The sequence below is a fragment of the Urocampus carinirostris genome, chromosome 2 (assembly GCF_059441175.1).
Source record: "Urocampus carinirostris isolate Australia breed hairy pipefish chromosome 2, RoL_Ucar_1.0, whole genome shotgun sequence".
NCBI classification, from domain to species: domain Eukaryota; kingdom Metazoa; phylum Chordata; class Actinopteri; order Syngnathiformes; family Syngnathidae; genus Urocampus; species Urocampus carinirostris.
Genome location: NC_142350.1, coordinates 65,403,600 through 65,430,957, shown reverse-complemented (window position 1 = coordinate 65,430,957; position 27,358 = coordinate 65,403,600). Strand labels below are relative to the sequence as shown.

Genomic DNA, 27,358 nt, shown 5'->3' with positions numbered 1-27,358 from the left:
AAAGGTCTGGACATGAAAAATATAATTTCTACAAGTATAAACTCAAATACTCCTAAATAAAACCATAAGAGGTTTATTTCATAATGCATCATTTACAAGCGCCCCGGAGATGCGAGTATAAAATTGTGGTCTTTTAGCGCCGTCCTGCGGCAATCGTTGGTACTACGCCTAGGTGGTCACCCGGCGTCTCTACTCCTTGCTCATTGAACGTCCTGAAATGGAAATATGCAAAGCATTTTTGATATTACAATTTATACTTTCCTTTGAAACATAACACATAATTTTGTCATTGTTAAGGTGTTGTTACTATTGACACAAAAAGTGAGTAAAACTTTTTTATTTTAAATTTTAAATCTTGGAAAACGACCGAGACTTCTGATTCAGTGGTTAGCTTATTTGCCCCTTAGCTTGCTAGCAAATCAAAGGCGAGAATTCGAAGTCTTCAAGTAAGTAACCACCTCAAACAAACTAAATTAAGAAATCAAAATATGCTTTTAAGTTATTATTTTTCAATTATGAAGTGGTCAGTTTCGTAAGAATTAGAGTGATTAATGAACCATAACAGATAATTGACAAGTGCTAGCGTGTTAATTAGCATATTAGCTGCAAGCTAGTTGTACTTTTTTTAATATAATTTTTATTAATACTCCAACCCAAAAATACACCTAATTATATATATTATTTCTTTTGACATACCATAGGAACTACTCATAAATTATATAGTTTGATATAGAATGAAATAGGGATTTTCGACGCTCTAATCTTGAGCAGTCGTCACCACATACTGATACTAATCAAATAGTTAACGAAATACTTTAAAATGCAATTGTGGCCCAACAAGGGTTTCTGACTAGTTAAAATGTTATATTTTGGGATTTATGTTGTGTAATCCACATTTGACTGTTTGGGAAAGTGTATTATTATTTTTCAAGGTATTGCGTTTTGTATAGCAAAAATGGTGAGAGTAGTACCATATATCACCACTAGATGGCAAAGTCTCACAGGTGAGAGAATGGTGCTTGGGCCAAGTCTCACGTGACCTCACGTGATTTAGTGATACTTGCTCAATAAATGACAACAATTAAATGGTGTCGTGTGAGACTTACATTTATCATCTATTTTGCAGGTAAGATATAAATACTGGGAACACACTTACTGTGAGGATGATAATATGTGAAAATATGTGTGTAAAGGTTGTTTGTGATGTCTGTAAAGTTTACAAAAAAATGACATTAAGAGTGAGTTAGCCATTAGCAGTAGCAACAAATAGGGCCTTTGGTGAGGTATGCTATGTCAGGGGTGTCAAACTCATTTGAACTCGGGGGCCGCACGATAGAACAAACATTCTGTCGGGGTCGGACTAGTAGATTAAAGAGAAAGAAAAAGAGAGATAAAGAAATAAGAGAGAGAGGGCGGGACAAAAAAAGAAAGAGAGAGAGAGGGAGAGAGCGTGAGAAACAAGATAAAAATTCGTGAGAGGGGGAAAAGAAAGGGAGAGGAAGAAAAAAAATCCAAAGAGAAATAGAAAGACAGAAAAAGAGAAAAGAAAGCAACAAAGGAAGAGAAAAAGAGACGCACAGAGTGAAAGAGACAGACAGAGTGGAAGAAAAGGGGTGGAAGAGAGAGAGAGAGAGAGACAGAGAGCGAGAGAGAGAGAGAGGGAGAGAGCGTGAGAAACAAAAGATAAAAATTCGTGAGAGAGGGGGAAAAGAAAGGTAGAGGAAGAAAGAAATCCAAAGAGAAATAGAAAGACAGAAGGAGAGAAAAGAGAAAAGAAAGCACGAAGGGTATGACGAGAGTAAAAGAAAAGAGAAAAAAGGAAAAAGGAAATGAAAGCAAAAGAGGTTAAAAGACACAGAGAGAGAAAAAGACAAAGAGCAACAAAGGAAGAGAAAAAGAGACACAGAGAGTGATAGAGACAGAGACAGAGTGGAAGAAAAGGGGTGGAAGAGAGAGAGAGACAGAGAGTGAGAGAGAGAAGAAATAAATACAAGTACAGTATCGTTGTTGGAGGCACCTGGCTTTGGCAACATCAAGTTGACATATTTCAGCCAGCAGTTTGTTTTTCTCATGCGCTTCTCTGAGTGTTGTCTCACGGGCCGAATTCAATCCCTTAGGGGGCCTGATCTGTTAATTGATTCTTGAAAAGTACCAATTGATGGCAATGTTATTTTGTATTGGAATGTTAAAGGGATCTCGCGTTATTTAATGAGACTAGCTCAATGAACGATCCTTAGTGCCAACAATTAAATTGTGTCGTGTGAGACTGACATTTATCATCTATTTTGCAGACGAGGTAAAACAACAACCACAAAAAACAAAAATATATAAAACAAATGTGTAACACCAGCTGGAGCTCCCCATTCACCTGGGTCCCGTTCAGGGTTTGGTAGGGTTACTTTAACTTGATTACTTTCAATGACTTTTGGATTACTCCAATACCAAATATGCTAATAAAAGACAAAAGAAAGCAGCACGGCGGCGCAGAGGTTAGCGCATGTGCGGCACAGTTCAAGTCATGGGAACCTCCTGCGTGGGTTCAAATCCAGCTCCAGACTTCCTGTGCGGAGTTTGTATGTTCTCCCCGTGCTTGCGTGGGTTTCCTCCGGGCACTCCGGTTTCCTCCCACATTCCAAAGACATGCTTTTCAGGTGAATTGGCCGGTCCAAATTTTCCCTAGGTGTGAATGAGCGAGTGAGTTGTCTGTCCCCGTGTGCCCTGCGATTGGCTGGCGACCAGTTCAGGGTGTCCCTTGCCCACTGCCCGATGATTGCTGGGATGGGCTCCAGCACCCACGCGACCCTACTGAGGATAAGTGGTGCAGCTAATGAGATGAGAAGACAAAAGAAACTAAATATGAATACAATTATGACTCACAACACGTGGTAAGCTTTCTCTCCTGGCTTTAATCTCTTTGATCTCCGGCAAAACTAACATAAAATGCGACAGAAACAAAGTGAAAATAAATCCGAACATCTTGCCAACATCATTTTTGCCGTTGGATGTATTCCGTTACTCCCCAAGCCTGCACAAAATTTAGTCATTTTATTCATATTTAGTTTCTTTTGTCTTTTATTAGCATATTTGGTATTGGAGTAATCCAAAAGTAATTGAAAGTAATCCAGTTAAAGTAACCCTACCCAACCCTGGTCCCGTTACACCATCACAACCCTTTCTTTTTTCTTGTAACTAATGAATTAAAATGCATTTTAATGGCAACTTTTGAATTGCTAACTTCCACATCCTCTCACATTTAGTGACCCTGTAACTAGGGTTTGCGAGACCTATCGGTCTCCCGCCCCCCTTTCTTTGCCTTGTTGTCTCTTAGGGAGGAGAGATAGAGAGGAGAGGATCCCCAGTCCCCTCGCTCCCTCTACTTTAGTCGACTACTCAAAGCTCTTGTTGGTGATAGGAATGAGTGGAGAAGTGTTGTAAAAGGATAGTGGGATGTTTGGATGCGTTCTAAGGGATGGGTAGGGCTCTTGTATGATGCGGCAGGGGTAAACCAGCAAAAGCTGTCGGGCCCTGCTGTTGAACAGAAGAGTGTGTTGTGTCACCCTGACCCGAGCGACATGGCCGCTTTCTTGTGTCCCGTTTCATCTGGAGGGACGAAAGCATGACCGACTTGGATATCGAGGTGCTTAACTTGTTTGGGTGTTTAAGCATTTGGGTTGGTATATTTTTTCCCCTTTTTTATTTATTTGTTATTGTATGTGTTTGTCTTGCTGTCGGTCACCCCTCTTGAGGGATATGACCAGTGTTCCCTCTAAGCTGCGCGCGTGCGCAATTGCGCACTGCTCGCACATTCTCAGCGGACAAGAAAATCTTGCCAGCGCACAAAAATCAGGGCTCAAAATTACTTATTAAGAAGCGACTCAAGTCAAAGTTACAGTGCATGAAGGTCAAAATACACGGGTTCCCCTAACGTTGTGTCCTTAATGCGGTATTTTGAAGTCGAGTCAAAGTAGAACGAAGTTGAGTAAAGTTAGTAGAGTATGTCGAGAACCGGCTTCTTCGGATCGGCTCACTAAAAGGAACCGGCTCTTTCGGTTCCTAAACGGCTCTTCAGGTTGTTTTTGCTTCTTTAATCCCAACATGACCAAATATTATGTAAAATTATGCACAAAATGACTTAAAGGAAGGGGGGAATAGAACAAAAAAGAAGAAAATACCAAAATGAAAAAGTAGTGAAAAGCTGAGAAAAAAAGAAACAAAAGGAAGAGAAAAAAAAGAAGGAAAAATTTAGAAAAAAGCCAGAAAAAAAGAAAAAGAAATGTAGGAAAAAAGTAAATAGAGAACAAAAAGAAAAACGTTACAGCTCGGAAAAAATAAACACAATGAGATTTTTTTTAAAGAAATTTGAAAAAAAAAGTAGAAAAAAAACACCGAAAAAAAGTAAAAAAAGTTTGTGTTGCATTCAAATAATTTCCAACTACTGTATATCAAGTGAATCTTGTTGATAACATTGTATTTCCACTCAAAAATGTGATTAAGTACAGTTCTGTATCTTACAACCGACTAAATAAGCCCCCAAAAATGTTAATATTATGCGACAAAATATATCAGGAAATAAAAAGAAATGGATATCTAGTGAAAGAATTGTAAGAACAAACGACGTGTAATAGTACATGAGTCAATTCATTCAAAAGAGAAAAATAATTTTGCATTGCCGGAAACTCAGCAAAATGTAACTAGATGTCAAGTTTTGGACATGTTTGATAATTATCTTGCCACACTTGGGATTATGGTGGCTCACTGTTGTTTCAAGCGTTGCTCACCGACTTTGTGTGAACGCTCAGACCTGTGGAAAATTAGAGGGAACATTGGATATGACCAAGGTAGATGGATAGAATAGAATTGCTTACTGTTAAATGGCCGTACAAGACAGGTGGTATGAAATTATCACCAGTTCTAATAAATACCAATATCTTACATTATTGGCTCTCAGATCCTTAAAATGAAAAAAGAACTCTATGTGCTCAACACTGCTTACCACAGATATTGGAGTTGTGGAGCTGTCCAAAAGCCAGAATCTTCTGAAATCATCATTTTTTTTAATCTATCTATTCCGAAGCATTGCATGAAACAATTCGTCTTAGGATGAGCGAATCGCCTTTAAATCTATGTCTACATTTCCGAGTTTACTGTTTGTGTTTATTAGTTTTCGAAATAATTTGTCACACAAACATGTCTAAATCATGTAACTTGAGGTTTCCGTACCTTTGGAGCATCAGTATCAGTGAAGACTCCTTGCATTCAAGTGCCGCCTCTTATCCTAAACATAGTATATAAGTTGATTTGTAATTACCGTAAATTCCGGACTATAAGTTGCTACTTTTTTTCCCTAACTTTCAACCCTGCGGCTTATTCAGTGATGCGGCCAATTTATGTCATTTTTCTAACGGCCGCTAGCGGCGCTCGAGTGTTGCTACCATTAACTGCCCTGTCAAAGCTATAATATTATTATTAAAGCTTTGAAAACTCTCTCGGTGTACCGTCTTTCTTTGTAAATATGTGTAACCATGTAAAATATGTATTTGCAACTGTATATTTTTGTAATGTATTTATTTGTATTTATTTTAGACACTTATTCTGATTTGCACAGGTGAACGAAAAATGAGGGGCGGAACAAACGCGGGGTGCCGAGTTTAAGTGGGGACCACTAAAGGTGAGGGACAGACAAGGAAAGAAGAGGGGGTAAAAAGTTGGTTAAAGAAAAAGGAGTTGCGTGAGTAAATGTGTTCATCTGATATATTTTTCCCACCCTTACCTTTGGAAATATACACTTTTTTCCTTGGATTACTTTCAACGGGACTTGGACTCTGCAGGTCTGCATAAAACCTTAAGTACCGGTATAATTTTCCATTCATTTTGCCGGCTGTGAACTTTGATGAAGGACATTTAGTTTCAATCGCGGGACTTGAAGTCGGGTTTGGGTTAATTTTGTGTATGTGTTACATGTTTAAATGTGGGCGCGTGCGGCTTATACACAGGTGCGGCTTGTGTATGTACAAAATCGGTTTTCCGCTCAAAATGTGGTGGGTGCGGCTTATAATCAGGTGCGCTCTATAGTCTGGAATTTACGGTAAGTGGATTTCATTGCTTAAGAGGATACTTTTGAGTTCTTCATACCTGGAGACCTTCTGAGAACTCAATGTTTCTTTTTCTGGCAACTGATCTGAAAGAAACAAAATATAGTATGAAAAGAAAATGTTATGCCATACTTTATGGTAGTTTGTGCATACATACCATGCTCTCTGGCCAGGGAGGTTCAGCTTTGGTAGCTGTCGTATATCTGAGTTTCGGCCAGACCGGACCACGGTTATATGCAGTTAAACATGTTCTCCACCTCTTTGGTAAGAAAATCTGCACTATAAGAAAAAATGCTTGGTGAAGAAACGAATCAAATTAATCTGAAGGATTTTTACTGGTGATAATTTTGAATAAGATAAGGGAACCTACTAAAGGTATTTAACGCCAGTATCAAGGTGACATTGTAAGAGTCGTTCTGAGGTCATGGGATCAAATCCAGCGACCAACCTCCCTCTGTGAAGTTTGCATGTTCTCCCTGTGCTTGTGTGGGTTTCCTCCAGGGCACTCCCACATTCCAAAAACATGCATGTTAGATCAATTGGCCGGTCCAAATTGTCCCTAGGTGTGAATGAGCGAGCGAATTGTCTGTGCCCTGCAACCGACTGGCAACCAGCTGCCTGAAGATTACTTGGATGGGCTCCAGCACACCCGCGACCCTACTGAGGATAAGCATTGCAGATAATGGAAGGCTGGATGTAAAAAAATCACTACAAACCAAAATCAGATAAGCAAAACAAAAAATAATATTACATATGCTATAATTTGCGATTGGCTGGCAACCAGTTCAGGGTGTCCCCTGCCCACTGCCCGGAGATGGCTGGGATGGGCTCCAGCCCCCCCGTGACCCTAATAAGGATAAGCGGTGCAGCTAATGAGATGAGATATGCTATAATTTTCATTGTTCTACTTACACCAAAGTGTCATCGAGACCTTCACGTCTTGTCGTTCTCATTTTTTGGGTTGGTTGGGGGGCGTTGTCAGTGTCAACACTGTTTTAGGAACACATAATGTTTGGTATTTAGCAGTGCACCCTCTAAGCTGCACGCGTGCGCAATTGCGCACTACTCGCACATTCTTAGCGCACAAGAAAATCTAGCCAGCGGACAAAAATGAGGGCTCAAAATTACTAATTAAGAAGCGACTCAGGTAAAAGTTACAGTGCATGAAGGTAAAAATACACGGGTTCCCCTGACGTTGTGTCCTAAATGCGGTATTTTGAAGTCGAGTCGAAGGAGAACGAAGTTGAGTAAAGTTAGTAGAGTTTGTCGAGAATCGGCTTCTTCGGCTCGGCTCACTAAAAGGAACCGACTCTTTCGGGTCCTAAACGGCTCTTCGGGTTGTTTTTGCTTCTTTAATCCCAACATGACCAAATATTATGTAAAATTATACACAAAATGACTTAAAGGAAGGGGGGAATAGAACAAAAAAGAAAAAGATACCAAAATGACAAAGTAGTGAAAAGCTGAGAAAAAAAGAAACGATAGAAAGAGAAAAAAGAAGGAAACATTTAGAAAAAAGCCAAAAAAAGAAAAGAAAGAAATGTAGGAAAAAAAGTAAATAGAGAACAAAAAGAAAAAGGTAACAGTTCGGAAAAAATAAACACAATGAGATTTTTTTAAAGCAATTTAAAAAAAAAGTAGAAAAAAAAACACGGAAAAAAGAATACAAAGTTTGTGTTGCATTCAAATAATTTCCCATTATATCAAGTGAATCTTGTTGCCAACACTGTACTTCCACTAAAAAAATGTGATTAAATACAGTTGTGTATCGTGCAACCGACTCAATAATCCCCCAAAAATGTTAATATTACGCGACAAAATATATCAGGAAATAAAAAGAAATGGATATCTTGTGAAAGAATTGTAAGAACAAACGACGTTTGTCGGCCGTACAACCTTTGCAATCGTACATGAGTCAATTCATTCAAAAGAGAAAAATCATTTTGCATTGCCGGAAACTCAGCAAAATGTAACTTAATGTCAAGTTTTGGACATGTTTGATCATTAATTATCTTGCCACACTTGGGATTATGGTTGCTCACTGTTGTTTCAAGCGCTGCTCACCGACTTTGTGTGAACGCTCAGACCCGTAAGGAAAATTACAGGGAACATTGGTATTTAGTCTTTGATAAAAACATTTACTGCAATAATTTTGCCAAAAGTACTTCATATAAGGAGTGCACATCAAACTTACCCACTGTCGCTTGGAATTCAAGAAGGGGGCTGGGTTGTTGTTGTATCCTTTATTTTTTTCCTGTTTTTTGACTTCCGTTTACTCCTGTCTTTATTCCTCCTTCTCCGGCTTGAGTAACTGTCTCGTGTCTTTTTGTTCCTTGTAGTTTCTCGGGAAAAGACGATAAGAGAAGTGAATTGCTGTTATGCTGACTAATGAAGCGCTTCCAAGACCCTACAGGCCAATTTTGCACTTCAGTGATCTGCCAAGGTGAGTTGAAATCGACCGACTTACTTTTTGTTGGCCTGGCACAATCTTTTGTTTCTCTGCAAAGATATAACACAAGTGAAATTATCTTTGATTGGAATCAAATGATATACAGTGGAACCTCGGTTCTCGACCATAATCCGTTTCTTTGTACGAAAACCAATTTGTACGATCACCGATGTCGTTTTTTCCCATTAAAAGTAATGTCAAATTTTTTAATCCGTTCCAACACCCTAAATCAGGGGTGTCAAACTCATTTTAACTCGGGGGCCACGCGATAGAACAAACATTCTGTCGGGGGCCGGACTAGGAGATAAAAGAGAAAGAAAAAGAGAGATAAAGAAATAAGAAAAAGAGGGAGGGAAAATGAGAGAGGGCAGGGCAAAGGAAGAAAAAGAAAGAGAGGGAGAGAGCGTGAGAAACAAGAGATAAAAAGTCGTGAGATAGGGGAAAAAGAAAGGGAGAGGAAGAAAGAAATCCAAAGAGAAATAGAAAGACAGGAGAGAAAAGAGAAAAGAAAGTGTGAAGGGTAGGAAGAGAGAAAGAGAAAAGAGAGAAAAGGAAAAAAGGAAGTTAGAGCAAAAGTGCCTTGAGAGAAAGAAACAAAGAGCAACAAAGGAAGAGGAAAAAGAGAGACACATAGAGTGAAAGAGACAGAGAGTGGGAGAAAAGGGGTGGAAAAGAGAGAGAGAGAGAGAGAAAGAGAGGAAAAGAAATACAAGTACAGTGTCTTTGTTCGAGGCACCTGGCTTTGGCAACATCAAGTTGACACATTTCAACCTGCATCTTGTTTTTCTCTTGCGCTTCTCTGTCTCGTGGGCCGGATTCAATCCCTTAGCGGGCCTGATCTGGCCCCCGGGCCGCCTGTTTGACACCTGTGCCCTAAATGATTACCACGAAAGTAAACATGAAGCTAACCCAGGCTAATCGTACGTTCGCGTTAGCGTAATCTTCCGTACGAAAGATTACGCTAACACGAACGTGTAAAAATAAAAAAATCAGGTCGTTTACATGTCATTTAGCACCCGGGTCTCCACAACAAGTGGTGAGCGGTTAAAGGATAAAGAAAAGAATTATGAGTAGGATTTCTTACCTTGGCGGTTGTCTGCAGAAGCCATGCTGTATTCCTGAAAGAAGGGAAACTCGCACACCTTCTCCATATTTTGCTATTATTTCTTTCTTAAATGCAATAGTTGTACACACTACTCCTCTTTTTTCACCTGTAGCAACTTTGCTGCTTGCACCAACCTTCTTCCGAGGCATAATTAGGAGTTAAAACACTCCCTTCACCGCTTTTGAAAAACGAAAACAGAAAAGGAGTGCGCGTTGCCGTGACAACAGTTCTTCACGAGGGGTGGGGGCAATCTACACCCGTACGCCGCTCAGCATCGCCCCTAGCGTACCGGCGTTCGAACTCCGATTTTTTTTGAACAAAAAGCGAAGCAAGAATTTCTCGAAATTTTTGGTCGAGATCCGATTTGATCGAACTGAGAGGCGTTCGAAAACCGAGGTTTCACTGTAAAATAAAATACATTGGATGTTCGTCTTTCATACTTACACACTAGGCCCTGTGCCCGCTGAGGTACCAGGGAAGATACCAGTTTCCATTGTTAGGAAATCTTTCGGATTTAGTTTTCTCTTCTTTGTTTTTGGGGAATCCCTGTCAAGATAAAACATAATGACCCTGCAATTGCCCTGTGATCAGGTTGAAGCACGTCAGGAAATCAGATTTTCGCATTTTGTTAGAATATGAATGACCAGCTCGGTGGCCTTGGGGGTATGGCGCCCGCCCCGAGACTGGGAGGTTGTGGTTCAAGCCTCGGCCGAGTCATACCTAAGACTTAAATATTGGTACCCGTTGCCTCCCTGCTTGGCGTTCAGCATTAGGGGTTGGAATTGGGGGGTCTGGTCACCTAATGACCACCAACACCTCAGTTGGGTTGAGCGAGGGGGCTGGGAATCCCCTCCTCTGAATCAATATCCCAAAAAGAGTCAGAAATGACTCTAGCCACCTCCCACTAGGGCAGGGGTGTCAAACTCATTTAAACTCGGGGGCCACACGATAAAACAAACATTCTGTCAGGGGCCGGACTAGTAGATCAAAGAGAAAGAAAAAGAGAGATAAAGAAATAAGAGAAAGAGGTAGGGAAAAGGAGAGAGGGCGGGACAAAGAAAGAAAAAGAGAGAGAGGGAGAGAGCGTGAGAAACAAAAGATAAAAAGTCGTGAGAAAGGGGGAAAAGAAAGGGAGCGGAAGAAAGAAATCCAAAGAGAAACAGAAAGACAGAGGAAGAAAAAAGAGAGAAATGATAAAGGGAAGTTAGAGCAAAAGAAGTTAAAAAGACACAGAGAGAGAAAGAGACAAAGAGTAACAAAGGAAGAGAAAAAGAAAGACACAGAGAGTGACAGAGACAGAGATAGTGGGAGAAAAGGGGTGGAAAAGATCGAGAGAGAGAGAGAGAGAGAGAGAGAGTGGGAGAAAGGGGTGGAAAAGAGGAAGAGAGAGAGAGAAAAAGAAATACAAGTAGTGTCTTTGTCCGAGGCACCTCTCTTTGGCAACATCAAATTGACATATTTCAACCTGCAGCCTGTTTTTCTCTTGCGCTTCTCTGAGTGTTGTCTCGCGGGCCGGATTCAATCCCTTAGCGGGCCTGATCTGGCCCGCGGGCCGCCTGTTTGACACCTGTGCACTAGGGGGATATGGCTGTGGTATATATATATGTATATATATGAATGACCCAGCTCCATTTTTTTATTTTTATTTCTTTGATAAGAGCAATGTTTTGTACTATTTCTTGATTTGACTTGTGAAATTTTAGACATTTGAAACCAAAAGGGACTCCGTTAAAACTACCAACTGACTAGATCAGGGGTGTCAAACTCATTTTACCTCGGGGGCCACACGATAGAACAAACATTCTCTCGGGGGCCGGACTAGTAGATTAGAGAGAAAGAAAAAGAGAGAAAGAAATAAGACAAAGCGAAGGAGAGAAAAGAGAGAGGGTGGGACAATGAAAGAGAGGAAGGGAGAAAGAGAGAGAAGAGAGAGGGAGAGAGAATGTGAGAAACAAAAAAGATATAAAGACAAATAGTGAGAGAGGGAGAAAGAAATAGAGAAAGAATGATATCCAAAGAGAAATAGAAAGAGAGAAAGGGGGAAGGAGAAAAAAGAGAAGGAGAGAAGGAGATAATGAGAGAAGGAGGGAAGGGGAAAGCAGGAGAGAGCGAAAGAGAGAAAAGGAAAAATGGAAGAGAGAGCAAAAGAAGGTAAAAAGACACAGAGAGAGAAAGAGACAAAGAGAAACAAAGAAAGAGAGAGAGACACAGAAAGTGAAAGAGAGAGACACGGAGCGTGAGAGAAAAAGGGAGGGAGAGAGAGAGAAAGAGAGAGAGAGAGAGAGAGAGAGAGAGAGAGAGAGAGAGAGAGAGAGAGAGAGAGAGAGAGAGGAAATACAAGTACACCGTCTTTGTGAGAGGCACCTGGCTTTGGCAACATCAAGTGGACATATTTAGATCTGCAGCTCGTTTTTCTCTTGCGCTTCTCTGAGCGTTGTCTCGCGGGCCGGATTCAATCCCTTAGCGGGCCTGATCTGGCCCCCGGGCCGCATGTTTGACACCCCTGGACTAGATTGTGGTAGTCTGAACTGACCTTGTACTGCTACAACTGTGCCAAATCCGTTTCCGGTTTTCTGTTTCTAGGAAAAACATGTAAAAACACCAAAATCCAAACATACATTGTCATTTTCAATAATTGCATTTCATATTAAGATATTAAGACATACCGCTTGGTTGGCTGGCGTTGAATTTTGCACTTATTTTACTAAAACAGTGAACACATCATTGATGGTGAATGGCAATCAGACATGGTTCAAAACAGTATGGTTTGGAACACAATCGCTTACTTGACATTCCTCGGTGTTGAAGACTTGGCGGTGGCCATACTGTCAACTCCAGATCCCGTAAATATGTTGCCGGTTCCTGAAGGAGAAAAAATTGTTCAAGATGGTTTAAAGCACAGGTGTCAAACAGGCGGCCCGCGGGCCAGATCAGGCCCGCTAAGGGATTGAATCCGGCCCGCGGGACAACACTCAGAGAAGCGCAAGAGAAAAACAAACTGCAGGTTGAAATATGTCAACTTGATGTTGCCAAAAGCCAGGTGCCTCTCACAAAGACACTGTACTTGTATTTATTTCTCTCTCTCTCTTTTCTCTCTCTCTCTTTCTTTATCTCTTTTTTCTTTTTTGTTTCTGTCTTTCTGTGTTTGTCGTTCTTTCTTTCCTTCTTGCTTTCTTTCTTTCTTTGTTTCTGTCTTTCTATCTTTCTTTGTTTCTATCTTTCTTTCTTTCCTTCTTTCTCTATGTCTTTCTTTCCTTCTTGCTTTCTTTCTTTCTTTGTTTCTGTCTTTCTATCTTTCTTTGTTTCTGTCTTTCTTTCTTTCCTTCTTTCTATATGTCTTTCTTTCCTTCTTTCTTTCTTTCTCTTTCTTTCTTTCTTTTTCTCTTTTCCACCCCTTTTCTCCCACTCTGTCTCTGTCTCTTTCACTTTCTGTGTCTCTCTTTTTCTCTTCCTTTGTTGCTCTTTGTCTCTTTCTCTTTCTGTGTCTTTTAACCTCTTTTGCTCTAACGTCCTTTTTTCCTTTTCTCTCTTTTCTTTTTCTCTCTTCCTACCCTTCGCGCTTTCTTTTCTCTTTTCTCTCCTTCTATTTTTCTAGTTCTCTTTGGATTTCTTTTTTCCTCCCCCTTTCTTTTCCCCCTCTCTCATGACTTTTTATCTTTTGTTTCTCACGCTCTCTCCTCTCTTTTTCTTTCTTTGTCCCGCCCTCTCTCCTTTTCCCTCCCTCTTTCTCTTATTTCTTTATCTCTTTTTCTTTCTCTTTAATCTACTCGTCCGGCCCCCGACAGAATGTTTGTTCTATCGTGCGGCCCCCGAGTTCAAATGAGTTTGACGCCCTTGGTTTAAAGCCTGGGATTGGCTGGCAACCAGTTCAGGGTGTCCCCTGCCCACTGCCCGAAGATTGCTGGGATGGGCTCCAGCACCCCCGCGACCCTACTGAGGATAAGCGGTTCAGCTAATGAGATGAGATGGTTTAAAGCAGTCCATATCTGGTCAGATAATGTAGGCAAGCTGAAGAACCACGTGCACTGTAACATCATCGCTGGTGTGTTGTGTTAACATTAGAGGTCAAGATTTTTGGCAATGAGAAAAACATGGCTTGGAAGAAAAAACAGAAAAGAGCATCTAACACTGCATTTGGAAAATATTCTTAAACGGCGCAGTGGTTAGCGCGTGTGCGGCACAGTTTTAATGTTCAAATCCAGCTACCGGACTTCCTGTGCGGAGTTTGTATGATCTCCCCGTGCTTGCGTGGGTTTCTCCCGGGCACTCCGGTTTCCTCCCACATACCAAAAACATGCATTTCAGGTGAATTGGCCGGTCCAAATTGTCCCTTGGTATGAATGAGCGAGCGAGTTGTCTGTCCCTGTGTGTCCTGCGATTGGCTGGCAACCAGTTCAGGGTGTCCCCTGCCCACTGCCCGATGATTGCTGGGATGGGCTCCAGCACCCCCGCGACCCTACTGAGGATAAGCTTTGCAGCTAATGAGATGAGATGAGATAATTAACTCAATGTCACTTAGGGGTTTGTGTCTATTCACCGTTGCAAGTAGTTGACAATTTCCTGTCGTGTGTGGTACTTTTTGGCCCTCTAAAAACAAAGAAATTACGGTTTAGCATGAATATTTTCAAATTAAACGTGGTCAAAATGAAAAGAAAAAGACAATAACTTACCGGTTGCCATTTTGCATGCGGTGTGGTGATTTTGTTGCGTTAGTGTTAATCATGGCAGTCGGTCCTGTTTGGAACATCATGAATTATGTAAATATATATTGATTTAAACAGTGAACCAAATGTACCTCTTTGCTCCTGAGCATCCTTCTGTTGTGGCTTTCTGTAAAAAAAATAAAATACAATTATCAATAAAGCCGAACAAGGAAATGGTCAAAAAATAAGTGGGACCTGACTAATGATGGCAGTTTTCTTCTGCTTTCAAAATATTATTTGTATTTACCGTATTTTCCGCACTATAAGGCGCACCGGGTTATAGGGCGCACCCCGAAAAAATAGTTTTTGGTCCTATTTTTGACATATATAAGACGCACCGGATTATAAGGCGCTACAATGGGAACGTGGACAAAACAGTCAGATAGTTCAGTCCAACTTATTACCCCCTTAACATTCCCAAAGCTTGCAAAGACGCAAATACGTGTCGAGAACACGTGCGAATGCGGTGTCCGTAAGATGTCACTCAAATGCATCGGTCCATCATTCGGAAGGTTAAAGTCTTGGGATTCAAGAAATGATAACCATTCCTTCGTATCTATTTTCTTTTTCGCTCGCAACTTTACTGTGCATATGACAATAAACACTTGGAATTGAGTTTAATTTAAAAACAGACACTCCATTCCATCCATTATCTGCACCGCTTATCACAGAAACATCGAGTTCAGTCTGAAACAAGACAATATAAAACCGGGAATAGCTCACCGAAGTCATTGTGTTCATAATAATGTGCAGGCAATGTCCTCTTATATCCGTGAGGGTAGTAAATCCAGGAGAATACAATATTTACAAATACAGAATAGAAAAAAATGCTTTCTCTATGCCATCGGCCACATGCTATACGCATTCATCTTTTTCGGCCAATTGCAGGCTTTGTTTCGCTGTTTAAGCCAATGGCAGCCTGTACATTATAAAAAGGATCCGCCTCTTGACCTCCGAATAACTTTAGCCAATAGTGATCGATTCAACTGATGATTGACACATCTTTTTCGGCCAATTGCAGGCTTTGTTTGCCGTTTGAGCCAATGGCAGTCTGTAAATGATAAGAAGGATCCGCCTCTTGACCTCCGAATAACTTTAGCCAATAGTGATCGATTCAACTGATGATTGACACATTGGTTAGCCAATGAAACGCCGGTAAATAAATCCCACCATCCACCGCGTACTACTTGGCGTTCGGGGGAAAATCGAGTCGGCGGCTGCAAGTTAGTTGGAAAACTTAATGTTGATCCATAAATAAGGCGCATTGTATTATAAGGCGCATGGTCAGCTTTTGAAAAAAATAAAGGCTCTTAGGTGCGCCTTATAGTGCGGAAAATACGGTACTACCCTGCGTGAGTGTTACTGATATAGACCAACTTGTTTTGCTTAAAATAGCTAATGTTTTATGTATTCGTCAAAATTAAATAATGAAATTATCTGTTATTGATTTAGTTGTTGCTGAAAATCAGACTACCGTAAATTCCGGACTATAAGCCGCTACTTTTTTCCCAAACTTTCAACCCTGCGGCTATGTATCGACATTCGTTCTGTGTACATTGTTACAAAGAATGACAATACAAAGGAAATTATTATTATTATTATTATTATTATTCAGTAATGCGGCCAATTTATGTAATTTTTCTAACGGCCGCCAGCGGCGCTCGAGTACAAAAGGTAAGATTTAGACCGGTAAATATATGCTCCGAGGAAGACTGCAACTTCTTGGCTTGTGCATAAATTAAATTAGCGTATACATACCCTCTGCATGCAAAATGCAAAAAGAAAGGCACATGATGCAGCTTTCAAGCTAAAAGCAATCGAGCAGTCCGGACGGTTTACCGTGATTTTTACAAGTACGGAATGTTTTTTTTTTACCAGACCCGTTTACTGTGTTGCGAGCGTGTTGCTAGTGTGTTTTGGAATAAGGGAGCGTGGGACGACGTCTATATGACAAAGTTTCTTTCCGACACTGAGGAAGACGACTTTGATGGCTTCAGTTCTAAGGAGGAAGATGAGGACGGTTTACCGTGATTTTTACAAGTACAGTTTTTTTTTTTTTTTTAACAGGCCCGTTAACCATTAACTGCCCTGTCACAGGCACCGTTTGGGATGAAAGTTATATTATTATTAAAGCTTTGAAAACTCTCTCTGTGTACCGTCTTTCTTTGTAAATATGTGTGACCCATGTATAATATGTATTTGCAACTGTATATTTTTGTAATGTATTAATTTGTATTTATTTTAGACACTTATTCTGATATGTTTTGCACGGGCGAATGAAAAAGGAGGGGCGGAACAAACACGGGGTGACGGGAAGTGGGGTAAAGGTGAGGAACAAACAGACGATTTTATGGACGCGGCAGACAATAGTAGTTATATATTTTTTCCCACCCTTACCTTTGGAAATATACACTTTTTTCCTTGGATTACTTTCAACGGGACCCGGACTCTGCAGGTCTGCATCAAACCTTAAGTACTGGTATCATTTTCCGTTCATTTTGCCGGTTGTGATTTTTGGACTGTGTACTTTAAGGAAGGACATTTAGTTTCGATCACGGGACTTAAAGTCGGGTTTGGGTTTGCATGCGGCTTATATACAGGTGTGGCCTGTGTAAGTACAAAATCGGTTTTCCTCTTAAAATGTGGTGGGGTGCGGCTTATAATCAGGTGCGCTCTATCGTCCGGAATTTGCGGTAATTCACTTTGGTCTGGCCCTTCTACATATCTTTGTCAGTTTACCCTGCCATTTGTTGCACGTTATCATGGGATGACAACCCTCGGAGGCGGACCGAACGCAACCGATGCATGAGAGTCATATCTGGATCCGAGTCAAGGTTGTCCAGATTTAGTCCTCTTTGGATGTGTGACGCAATCCCCACAATGTCAGGATGTTCCTGCTGGGTCTGCCAAGTAGGGTGGCCGCAGACGGTTTCCTGGGGTAAGGGCGGCGACACGAAGACCGGAGTCCCACAGCCGGGATTCTGACAGGACTGCATCATCTCACAGCTCAGTTTCATGCTTTAAGAAATAAGAAAATAATCCAATGTTTATTCAAGTTATGAGGTCTTTACACTTCTTGTTACAAACCTACTAGAAACTGTTGCCGTGGCGTGTTGCAAGGTCAGCCATGGTGATGAATGGATCTTGGAGAATCTGACTGGGGATCAGTCTCTGACCAGCATCCGGCCTCAGGAGTTTTTTAAGTAAATCCACAAAGACTTCCTGGTCTAGGGCTTCTGCTGTGGTGTCTTCATTTGACAGGTGGGCCACTTGTCTGACCTGAACCAGAACACAAGCAAACTTTAATACTGAGAGACACGCGTACACGACATGAGTCCTAGTTTTTTTCGGATTCATATAACTCGGAATCCTTTGTGCAATCTCTAGTTATTACGTTCGAGCCGATGATAGAAAATTCAGCGCACCAGATTAGCATTCTACTGTCATAGTGAGTCTGGATTAATCTTTCAGAATTGATTTTTTTTTCCCGGTTTGGCATTTTCACCTTTACAGCAGTATTCGCACAGGATTAGCAGGAAAATGACATTTCTTATTGTTTGCTCTTCATAGGTACGCTATTACAATAAAGATCAAAGCTTGATACCTTGCAAAGGTCATCCAGCGAGTTAATGAAACTGTCGGTGCAGGCCACATTGCCGCACTCGCTGGGTGTCTAGGGAAAAGTGAAACAAAACTGTTGGAAACACAGTGAAACCTTAAATAAGTTTATAACCTCCTGACTTAAACAAGCCATTTAGCATTTAGAGATATGAGTCTCTTAATATCTCACATTTATTGGGAGTTAAAATACACTCTGAAGATGCTCTATACCAGGGGTCGGGAACCTATGGCTCGCGAGCCATATATGGCTCTTTCTATGGGTATCTGTGGCCTCAGAGACAAATTTGATTGCATGCAAAATTTCTCCATCTTGTTCAAAACTTGAGTTTTCTATACTATTCAGGTACACGCAAAGCCAAACCAAAGCTATATAACACGGTATTACTTCGCAGTATATATAGGGCATGTTTTTCACTACAATTTACAGTCAAGGTGTCACACAAAAAAAGGGGGAAAAAAAACTCGTTTTGGCTGTACAACGCTAAAGAATCCTTTATATAAAAGTTCACTATATAATCTGTGTTCAGTGTTCAGATACCTTATGATGAATCCACAGAACTGTAAATACGCCAAAACACCGGAAGAGAACTTCGTCATTTGATTGGGTGAGTGGGAGGGATGGGTGGAGCTATGCAAAAAGTGCAAGCACTCCCTCCCATCTCTCGCCCTACTCCGTCTGCGCCAAAAGTAAGCACATCAGGCTCCCTGTTCTCAGAAAGTTGTGACCTTTTTACAAAATAAATGCTTGCATCTGGTTTTGAAACCAATATGTATGAAAAAAAAGGGTCAAAAGGAGTTTAACCGATCTTGAGTAATTGCAAGAAAGAGGCAAGTTTAAAGTGGTATGTTTGTTGATTTTGGGACAGGGGCTCTGGCATTATTCTCTTTTCATAGTTTTTATCAAATCATCAAAAATAAATGTGCTGAAGACTAAGGCTGCGTCCCATTCTTCTCACTTTCGCTATTTGCCCTAGTCACTCGGTTTTGAGCGTTCACGTGAAAATAGGATGTGTCCCAATACTCTCAAGACCGAGGGAGAAGTGCCCTCAACCCATGACATAACCACTTCAGATCGAGGGGGGTCGCTACCTCACTTGGAGCGAAGTGACTACCCAGAAGGCTTTGCAAATTCTCAATATCAACAAACATGGCTGGAAAGGAACCGCACAAATGTAAGTCGTTTTCCACAACGACGCATGTATTTGCAAGAAATATATTGAGATATCTTGGTTAGACATAAACGCAATAGAAAATCGCATTTTGGCGTTAAAACATGAACATTGCAAAATCGCTACTTTACGAAGTGCACGAATCTACCGAGGGAGCCGCAAAAAAAACATCTTCACACTCCAAACCGTAGAGTAGGATAAGTGTGCAGAAAATCACGGTTCAGCCTTGCAAGTCCCGTCCAATTTCTTAGGGGACAATCTTCACTTCACTTACTGAGGGGACTTCCCTATGGAGAGACCTCACTGGAGGGTTCTCAGGGCTAAGTGAAAGGAATGGGATTGGGCCTAAGCTTTTGTCTGGGGCGCGGGTTTAGCAATTGAGTAAATTTGTCTCATAATATATGGTGTGGCTCTTTCCCAAAATAAAATTAATATTTTTTGCTTTTATGGCTCTTTGAGTCAAAAAGGTTCCCGACCCCTGCTCTATACCTTTAGTCTCCAATAAATTGACTTTGAGACTTTCTTCATCTCATAGAAGTAAAGAGTGTTTAGCCCAATGCTGAGTAGTCTTTGGGGAATGCGACCCAATATGTGCTCGACCTTTCTCAACTGTGGAAGAGAGTTGAAAGATTAAAGCAACCCGAGATGAAACCAGTACTGCGTAATATTACTGGAAGGTGAATCTTGCCATGTCGTATTCACAAGTGCTGTAGAAAAGTGCGGAGCCCAGAAACAACTCAGCGATAATACAACCGAGTGACCACACATCAATGGGTTTCGAGTAAGGACAACCGAGGACAATCTCTGGAGCCCTTAACAGAGCAAGAGATAATAGATCATGTATATTCATTAGACTATCAACAAGATTTTGACAGAAATGCAAAATGCGTACCTGTAGCGGCGGTTCTGAAAAAGTTGGCCCTGGTTGGTCTCTGAGACGTGTTGGACTAAGCCAAAGTCGATGATTTTAATTTTGTAGGGTCGGTTGACATGCTCCACCATCATGATGTTGTTGGGTTTCAGGTCTGCGTGGATGAGTCCAATACTGTTCAGAAAATGCAGCCCCACGGCCAGCTGAAGACACGAGTACATAGTATTCAATCAGCTCAGCTTGTTAGCGTTTTATGACATACCAACACTAGTTGGCTCTAATGATGAACAAAAGTACATGTATTCATTATAGATGTTGGGGTTGTCCATCGATTCGATGATGACCATCTTCTTTTATTTGTGAGTCTGCTGATGTTTGAACAGTCCGATCCTGGATTGTGGTCGGAGACTCAGGTAAAAGAGGATACCTGCGCAATGATGGTTTTTAAAGTGGCGTAAGGGGTGCGCTTTCCCAAACGCCACTATCTTGATTGTAAAGAAGATGGTTCCAGTGGCAAGGGAGACCCTAGACGACCGGCATTTTCTACAACTGCAGGCGGCTAACGGGATCCAGATCTGTAGGAAACCGCCTCAAAGCGTGCCGCCACCAGCTTTTGGGATCACTCTTAGTCTGGACTCTACCCTTCAACCTGTTCGGCTTGGGTAACCCTACCAGGAGTACAAGACTCCCGCCGACATAGCTCTAGGGGTCATGGAGACGCGCAAAGTGCCCCACCACGATAAGGTGGTGATCCGTCGGGACACATAGATAAATGCCTTTTAACTACATGATTTACCTGTTAAATCTTGTACAAGATGTACCGTAAATTCCGGACTATAGAGCGCACCTGATTATAAGCCGCACCCACCACATTTTAGGAGAAAAAACGATTTTATACTTACACAAGCCGTACCTGTATATAAGCCGCACGCGCCCACATTAAAACATGTCACACTATCACAAAATTAGCCCAAACCCGGCTTTGAGTCCCGCGATTGTAACTGAAGGGATGGAGGGATTTTTAAGGGTTATTGTTCTATCTTCGTTATTCATTATCCATTATCCGTTATCGGTCAGTTCATAATACGCTACAAAGCCTAGGAGCCGGCACACTTACTCTCAGCCAAAAGGCCAAGCTAAGGTCCTAGCCCTAAAGCCTTGCTGCGATCATTGCGAATGCACCGTTCCCGGAGGTCCTGCAATACCGGGCCGATGCGTGGAGTGGACAGAGCAAGCTCTTATTCCATCTCCGGATTGCAAAAATCAATGATCATGGCTAAAATCATTTTATCTCCTCTGCCAGGTAATGAACCTCATTGGCGATTGTAACTGAATATAAAGTACACAGTCCAAAAACCAAAGCCAGCAAAATGGACAGAAAATGATACCGGTACTTAAAGTTTGATGCACACCTGCAGAGTCCGGCTGCCCGTTGAAACTAATCCAAGGAAAAAAAGTCTATATTTCCAAAAGTAAGGGTGGGAAAAATATATATCCACTATTGTCCGCCGCGACAACAGGTCTCACTCACCTTTACCCCACTTCCCGTCAGCCCGCGTTTGCTCCGCCCCTCTTTTTTAATTCGCAAAACATATCAGAATAAGTGTCTCAAATAAATATGAAATGAAATGAAATGAAATGATCGAAATGAAATGATCTGCATTTATATAGCGCTTTTCAAGTCAATGACTTCCCAAAGCGCTTTACATTGTGCTTCACATTTCCCAATAGCGGCCGTGATCTGTGCAGCCATGTAAGGCGCTAACCTGCTTATTGGGGGTATTGGGGATTCAGTGTCTTACCCAAGGACACTTCGGCATGTAACACGGACAAGCCGGGATTCGAACTGGGATCCCTTAATCCTAAAACGATCGCTCTACCTCCTGAGCTACTGCCGCCCCAATATACATTACAGAAATATACAGGTGCAAATACATATTATACATGGGTTACACATATTTACAAAGAAAGACGGTACACCGAGAGAGTTTTCAAAGCTTTAATTATAATATTATAACTTTCATCCCAAACCGTGCCTGTGAAGGGTAGCAAAACGCTACTAGCAACACGCTCGCAACACAGTGAACGGGTCTGTTAAAATTGTTTTACCGTACTTGTAGAAACCACGGTAAACCGTCCTCATCTTCCTCCTTATAACTGACGTCATCAAAGTCATCTTCCCCAGTATGGGAAAGAGACTTTGTCATGTAGACGTCGTCCCACGCTCCCATATTCAAAAACACGCTAGCAACACGCTCGCAAAGTGAAGTTTACGTGCAGTAGCTCTGTTTCCTGCTTTATCGGACTGCTCGATTGCTTTTAGCTTGAAAGCTACGTCATGTGCCTTTCTTTTTGCAATTTGCATGATGAGGATATGTCTACGCTGATTTAATTTGTGCCCAAGCTAAGAAGTTGCAGTCTTCCTCGGCGCATATATTCCACCGGTCTAAATCTTACCTTTTGTACTCGAGCGCCGCTGGCGACTGTTAGAAAAAGTACATAAATTGGCCGCATCACTGAATAAGCCGCAGGGTTGAAGGTTTGGGAAAAAAGTAGCGGCTTATAGTCCGGAATTTACGGTAACTTAAGATAAGGGCAAAAATACCTGATGCAGAATGGGTCGGATCTCCTTGACTAGAAGGCATTTGGTGGGTCTTGTGTTCATGAAGTCCCACAAGTTGATGTCCAACATTTCAAACTCCAGGCACATGTACACTCTATCCACAAAGATACTTTTGCATCGCACCAAGTTTACTTTGTCTGTGTCAAAATCCATCAAGGTTTTCAGAGTGCTGGCCTGAGAAAGATATTCAAATCAAATTGAGCTGTGAAATAAATAGTAAAACACCTCTGGGTTGAGTACCTCTTTGTGAAACATTTCAGGATCGTTGATGTGCTTGAATATCTTCACGGCCACTTCCTCCCTGGTAGCCATTTTTAAGCACTTGACCACGTCACCGTAGGTTCCCTCACCCAGAAAGGTTAGTATGTGGTAGTCGGAGGCGGGCGAGTGCAGGACCCATACGTATTTGTCAGTTTCGTACAGTGAGGTGCAAATGGCCTTAGCCTCCTCTTCTGAGGACGTGACGGCTTTGTCTTGGACCCTATAAGTGGGGTTCTGCTATTCATCATAGAACAGAATCAGTCATTGGTTTATTTACAAACAAACATCTGAGTTTGAAACCATTTATCTGGATTTCATATTAGGGTTTCAAAGCAGAAAAAGCCTCTCATATTGTGTAAATTATAACTATAACCTTATCCTCCTTGTTTTTATAACCTTATCTTCTCTGTTCCTTTATATTCTTGGTTTCTTTTATCCTCACTGTGAATATGTGAAACTGGAGTGCCATGCCCAATTTCCTTGTCACATTATGTTAACCCGGGCAGCACGGCGGCGCAGTGGTTAGCGCGTGTGCGGCACAGTTCTAAGGTCTTGGGAACCTCGTGTGTGGGTTCAAATCCAGCTACTGGACTTACTGTGCGGAGTTTGTATGTTCTCCCCGTGCTTGCGTGGGTTTCCTCCGGGCACTCCGGTTTCCTCCCACATTCCAAAGACATGGAATTCAGGTGGATTGGCTGGTCCAAATTGTCCCTAGGTGTGAATGAGCGAGCGAGTTGTCTGTCCCTGTGTGCCCTGCGATTGGCTGGCAACCAGTTCAGGGTGTCCCCTGCCCACTGCCCGATGATTGCTGGGATGGGCTCCAGCACCCCCGCGACCCTACTGAAGATAAGCGGTGCAGCTAATGAGATGAGATGAGATGAGACAATATGTTAACCCATTTTGTAACGATGACCATAAAGGTATATTCTATTCTATTCTATTCTATTCTATATAATGGTTTCAAATCAAGTTGAAACATTTGGTATTACAACAGTTTCAAATTTCAGTGCCTTTTTGTGTAAGTTTCAGGAGAAACTCTGAAGCTGTGTTAAAGATTTCCTTCTACTGTAAAAGCTATGGTGCAAAATAGTGCTGCACGATTAACCAAAATCGAATCGATATTGCGATGTGACGATATTGTCACCGCAAACCATGGTGGTTTTTTTCAAGAATTTATAGTTCCAGTTTATTATTTGAGTGACAGAGTGTTCGGCCAACAAAATTGTCGAATTTCGGGGTTTTACAGCGCTGGCCAATCAGAAGCAGGGTTTATTGGCACCCGACTATAAAAGCGAGGCAACATTTACATTTGTGCGCGACTTTGATAGGCTCGTCTAAGCTGCCAATCAGTCAAACAGCCCTTTCACAAATGGCCACCAAAACAAACGCCACAGCTCGTAGCTTTAGTGGCTCTTTACATTGAAAAAAAAATATTACCATATTTTTTGCAGTATAAGGTGCAACAGGTTATAGGGCGTACCCCCAAAACGTTTTTTGTCCTATATTTTCCATACATAAGGCACACCGGACTATAAGGCACTACAGTAAGAACGTCAACAAAACAGTCAGACGGTTCAGTCAAACTTATTAACCCCTTAACATTCCGACGGCTCGCAAAGAAGCAAATGAGTGTCTCAGACACGTACGGGGTCACCAATCACTTAAATGCGTCATTTCACATATCATTAGGAAGGTTAAACTCTTGGGATTCAAGAAATGGCAACCATTTCCTAGTTGTTGTTTTTTTACACTGGTAATTGTGTAGACAGCAAAGTAAGAATTTAATTGTGCATGGAAATGTGGTTCTTCACTGTGCATATGACAATAAACACTTAATTGAATTGAATTTATGAAAAGACTCATCACAGAACATCAAGATCAGTCTGAAACAAGCTACTGGGAAAATATGAAGCCGGGGTTGCTCACCAAAGTCGTTTTGCAGCCATCACATTCAATAATAATATGCAACCATGGTCCTCTTACATCCGTGTGTAGTAAATCCAACCGTGTCAAATATTTACACACTCCAAAACACGAAATAATGCCGACAAATAAAAGAAAAAAATCCGCCATGAAGCATCTGCATTGATGGACGTTGCTTATTGCTAGCTGTCTGTTTAGCCCCATAATTCCCGTTTACAAATACAGACTACAGTAGTAAAAAAATGTTTTCTCCAGGTCGTAGAGCAGCCAAATATGTGATCTATTTTCGGCCAATTGCAGGCTTTGTTTTGCGCCGCTTTAGCCTATGCGAGCCTGAAAATGCTAAAAGGAACCAGCCTCCTTTACCTCCGAATGACTTTAACCAATAGTGACCGGTTCAAATGATGATTGACACATTGGTTTTTATTGGAAGGAATGACAAGGCGTGATCCTTCGATCCGTTGTTTGACAGATTGACGAAGTTTGACAGGCGGGCGAAGGCTTGGCAGGAATGGTCGTGGACAGGCGTAATCGCCGGGTTGTTGGTCGGGGCTGGAGAAGAAGGGCGTCGTCGTGTTCGGAAATGTGATCAGGAATCAGGCGGGCAGGGCAGGTCGTAGGCAAATTCGGAAACGGGTCGGTAACGGAGATCAAGTAGAAAAACAGGAGGCAGGCAAAGAGTCGGAGGTACGGGCTTTCTGAGCAGATGGCAACAGGTAGCATAGTACTATCAGACAGCTTGTTTCCGGAAGCTGAGGATTTAAATGGACAAGGTGCGCCAATCAACTGTCCTGGCTGTGGGCGCCAAATCCTGAGCACAGGTCTAGATCCGGGTGATTGTGACAGAAATGCCGGTGTATATATATATATATATATATATATATATATCCCAGCATACACCGCGGACTACTTATCCTACAGGGGAAAATCTAGTCGGTAGCTGCTTGCCTTAATATTTATCCATATCTAAGGCGCACTGTATTATGAAGTGCATTGTGAGCTTTTTAAAAAAAAATAAAGGCTTTTATTGCCAAAAATATGGTAATTGAAACTCTGAGGAAAGTCAGAAAAGCCCAGAGAAAAGCTGATTACCAGTGGGTGCTGCCTGGATTTTCCCCACGACCGGGAATTGACTGAGGCGGCTTCAGAAGGGAAAGCTAACATATAGGCTTATAACTCTTAAGCCACCACTGCCAAATGTGGCTAGTCACCAACGCCAGATCTATTACCCACGAAATGGTCGACTTGGAACTACTACTCGTGGAAAACCGATCCATTTGTGACTTTTGTATTTTATCACAAAGACTTTGCAGAAGTCGCAATGACCCGATGCTAGAATGTAGCTTTCAAGGTGCTCCCTAAATAGTTTTCTTGCACTGAAAGGAGTAGCCCTCCGATTTCGTTGTACTTTTTTTAAAACAGTTGTCGGGAACATATGGCTCGCGGGCCAGATATGGCTTTTTCCATCTGGCTCGGAGATAAAGTGAGGCCATTTTCTTCTCATCATCTTCCCAGTTTTAGTGTATGCAAAAACGAAGCGACATCCTTGAGAGTTTCGACTTCAGTTCACAGTTGCGGCATTACACTCACATACCCCGTTTTGGCTGTACGTCTCTATGAAGACCTGTATGTAGAAGCTGATTAAACAATGTGTCACTGTTGAAAAACTTTCCGATGAAAACCCCCAGAACAAACTGTAAACACCTGAAAGTGCCATCAAAGAATCTGAATCTGAATTTGATTGGATAAACTGTAGGGTTGGGTGGGTCTCTGCTCACATATTGCCCTTCCCTGAATACATCTATATTCTTATGACAAAAATGATAGCCAAAAGGTTTATTTGTTGATACGGGACACGGCTTCTGGCATTATTATTATTTCATAGATTTCATTAAATCATCCAATGTCACACAGCGAAAAAATGGTTTTGTTAAATTTGGTCCCAAAAAGATTAAAACACTTTGAAATTTTGACTTAATCAGTGTAAATGTTCCAAACTTGGGTTCTTTGCAATATAGCCAACCTCAGGAAGTAAGAATGTGTCAAAACATCTCCGTTACCAATTGATACTTCACTAACCTGATCTGCAGCCATGGTCCTTTCATGGCAGACACAAATGAATAGGACACATCCACCTTAGGCAGCATTAAAAAATTTTTGCAAAGTACTAATCATATATTTCAGTCACTTTCTTAAAATGAAATATTGCTAGAGGTATTATCGTTTTTAGCAGTAAATGCAGTGATGATGTCACACAGCTGTGTCACGTCTTTATTGTGACATCACATTTTTATTACATGGCTCGTGACCTCCTTACTCACAGTTTGGTCGATAAGTAATGGTAATTATTTTCAAATACAACCGGTAGCATTCGCCTCTAAAACAATGGAATGAATAAAGTTATGGCGCCCAGGAGTCGGTGAGGCACCTTTTTTGTGAGTGCAGAGCTGCCCAGGTCTTGTGGACAATGGCCGAACAACTGGGAAAGTTCCCGGACTTGCCAGCAGGAGAGGTCCCTGATGCACAGTACGTGCTTTACGG

At 41.6% G+C, this 27,358-nt stretch overlaps 1 protein-coding gene and 1 pseudogene across 7 annotated transcripts; both read right to left on the bottom strand.

The window, feature by feature from the left end:
- On the bottom strand, positions 1-27,020 carry LOC148373004 (homeodomain-interacting protein kinase 3-like). Of its 7 annotated transcripts, none has more exons than XM_088327524.1 (25): positions 26,897-27,020; positions 22,874-23,131; positions 22,616-22,807; positions 20,032-20,213; positions 19,828-19,951; positions 19,629-19,748; positions 17,954-18,022; positions 17,441-17,628; positions 17,089-17,367; positions 14,442-14,476; positions 14,317-14,380; positions 14,184-14,233; positions 12,433-12,508; positions 12,313-12,350; positions 12,180-12,225; positions 10,091-10,192; positions 8,560-8,591; positions 8,287-8,434; positions 7,005-7,082; positions 6,844-6,939; positions 6,463-6,752; positions 6,250-6,371; positions 6,133-6,178; positions 5,221-5,275; positions 1-212 (listed from the first exon to the last, which is right to left on the bottom strand). In XM_088327524.1, the coding sequence occupies exons 1-18, from the start codon at positions 26,909-26,911 to the stop codon at positions 8,304-8,306; spliced, it is 2,001 nt and encodes a 666-aa protein (XP_088183650.1). In that variant the 5' UTR covers positions 26,912-27,020; the 3' UTR covers positions 1-212; positions 5,221-5,275; positions 6,133-6,178; positions 6,250-6,371; positions 6,463-6,752; positions 6,844-6,939; positions 7,005-7,082; positions 8,287-8,303. The 7 variants fall into 7 exon arrangements, with proteins under 7 accessions (XP_088183650.1, XP_088183651.1, XP_088183648.1 ...); XM_088327525.1 differs by having other exon boundaries at positions 6,463-6,749; XM_088327522.1 differs by having other exon boundaries at positions 6,463-6,939.
- LOC148373005 (U2 spliceosomal RNA) lies at positions 21,189-21,278 on the bottom strand (annotated as a pseudogene).
- Positions 27,021-27,358: the final 338 nt, after the last annotated feature.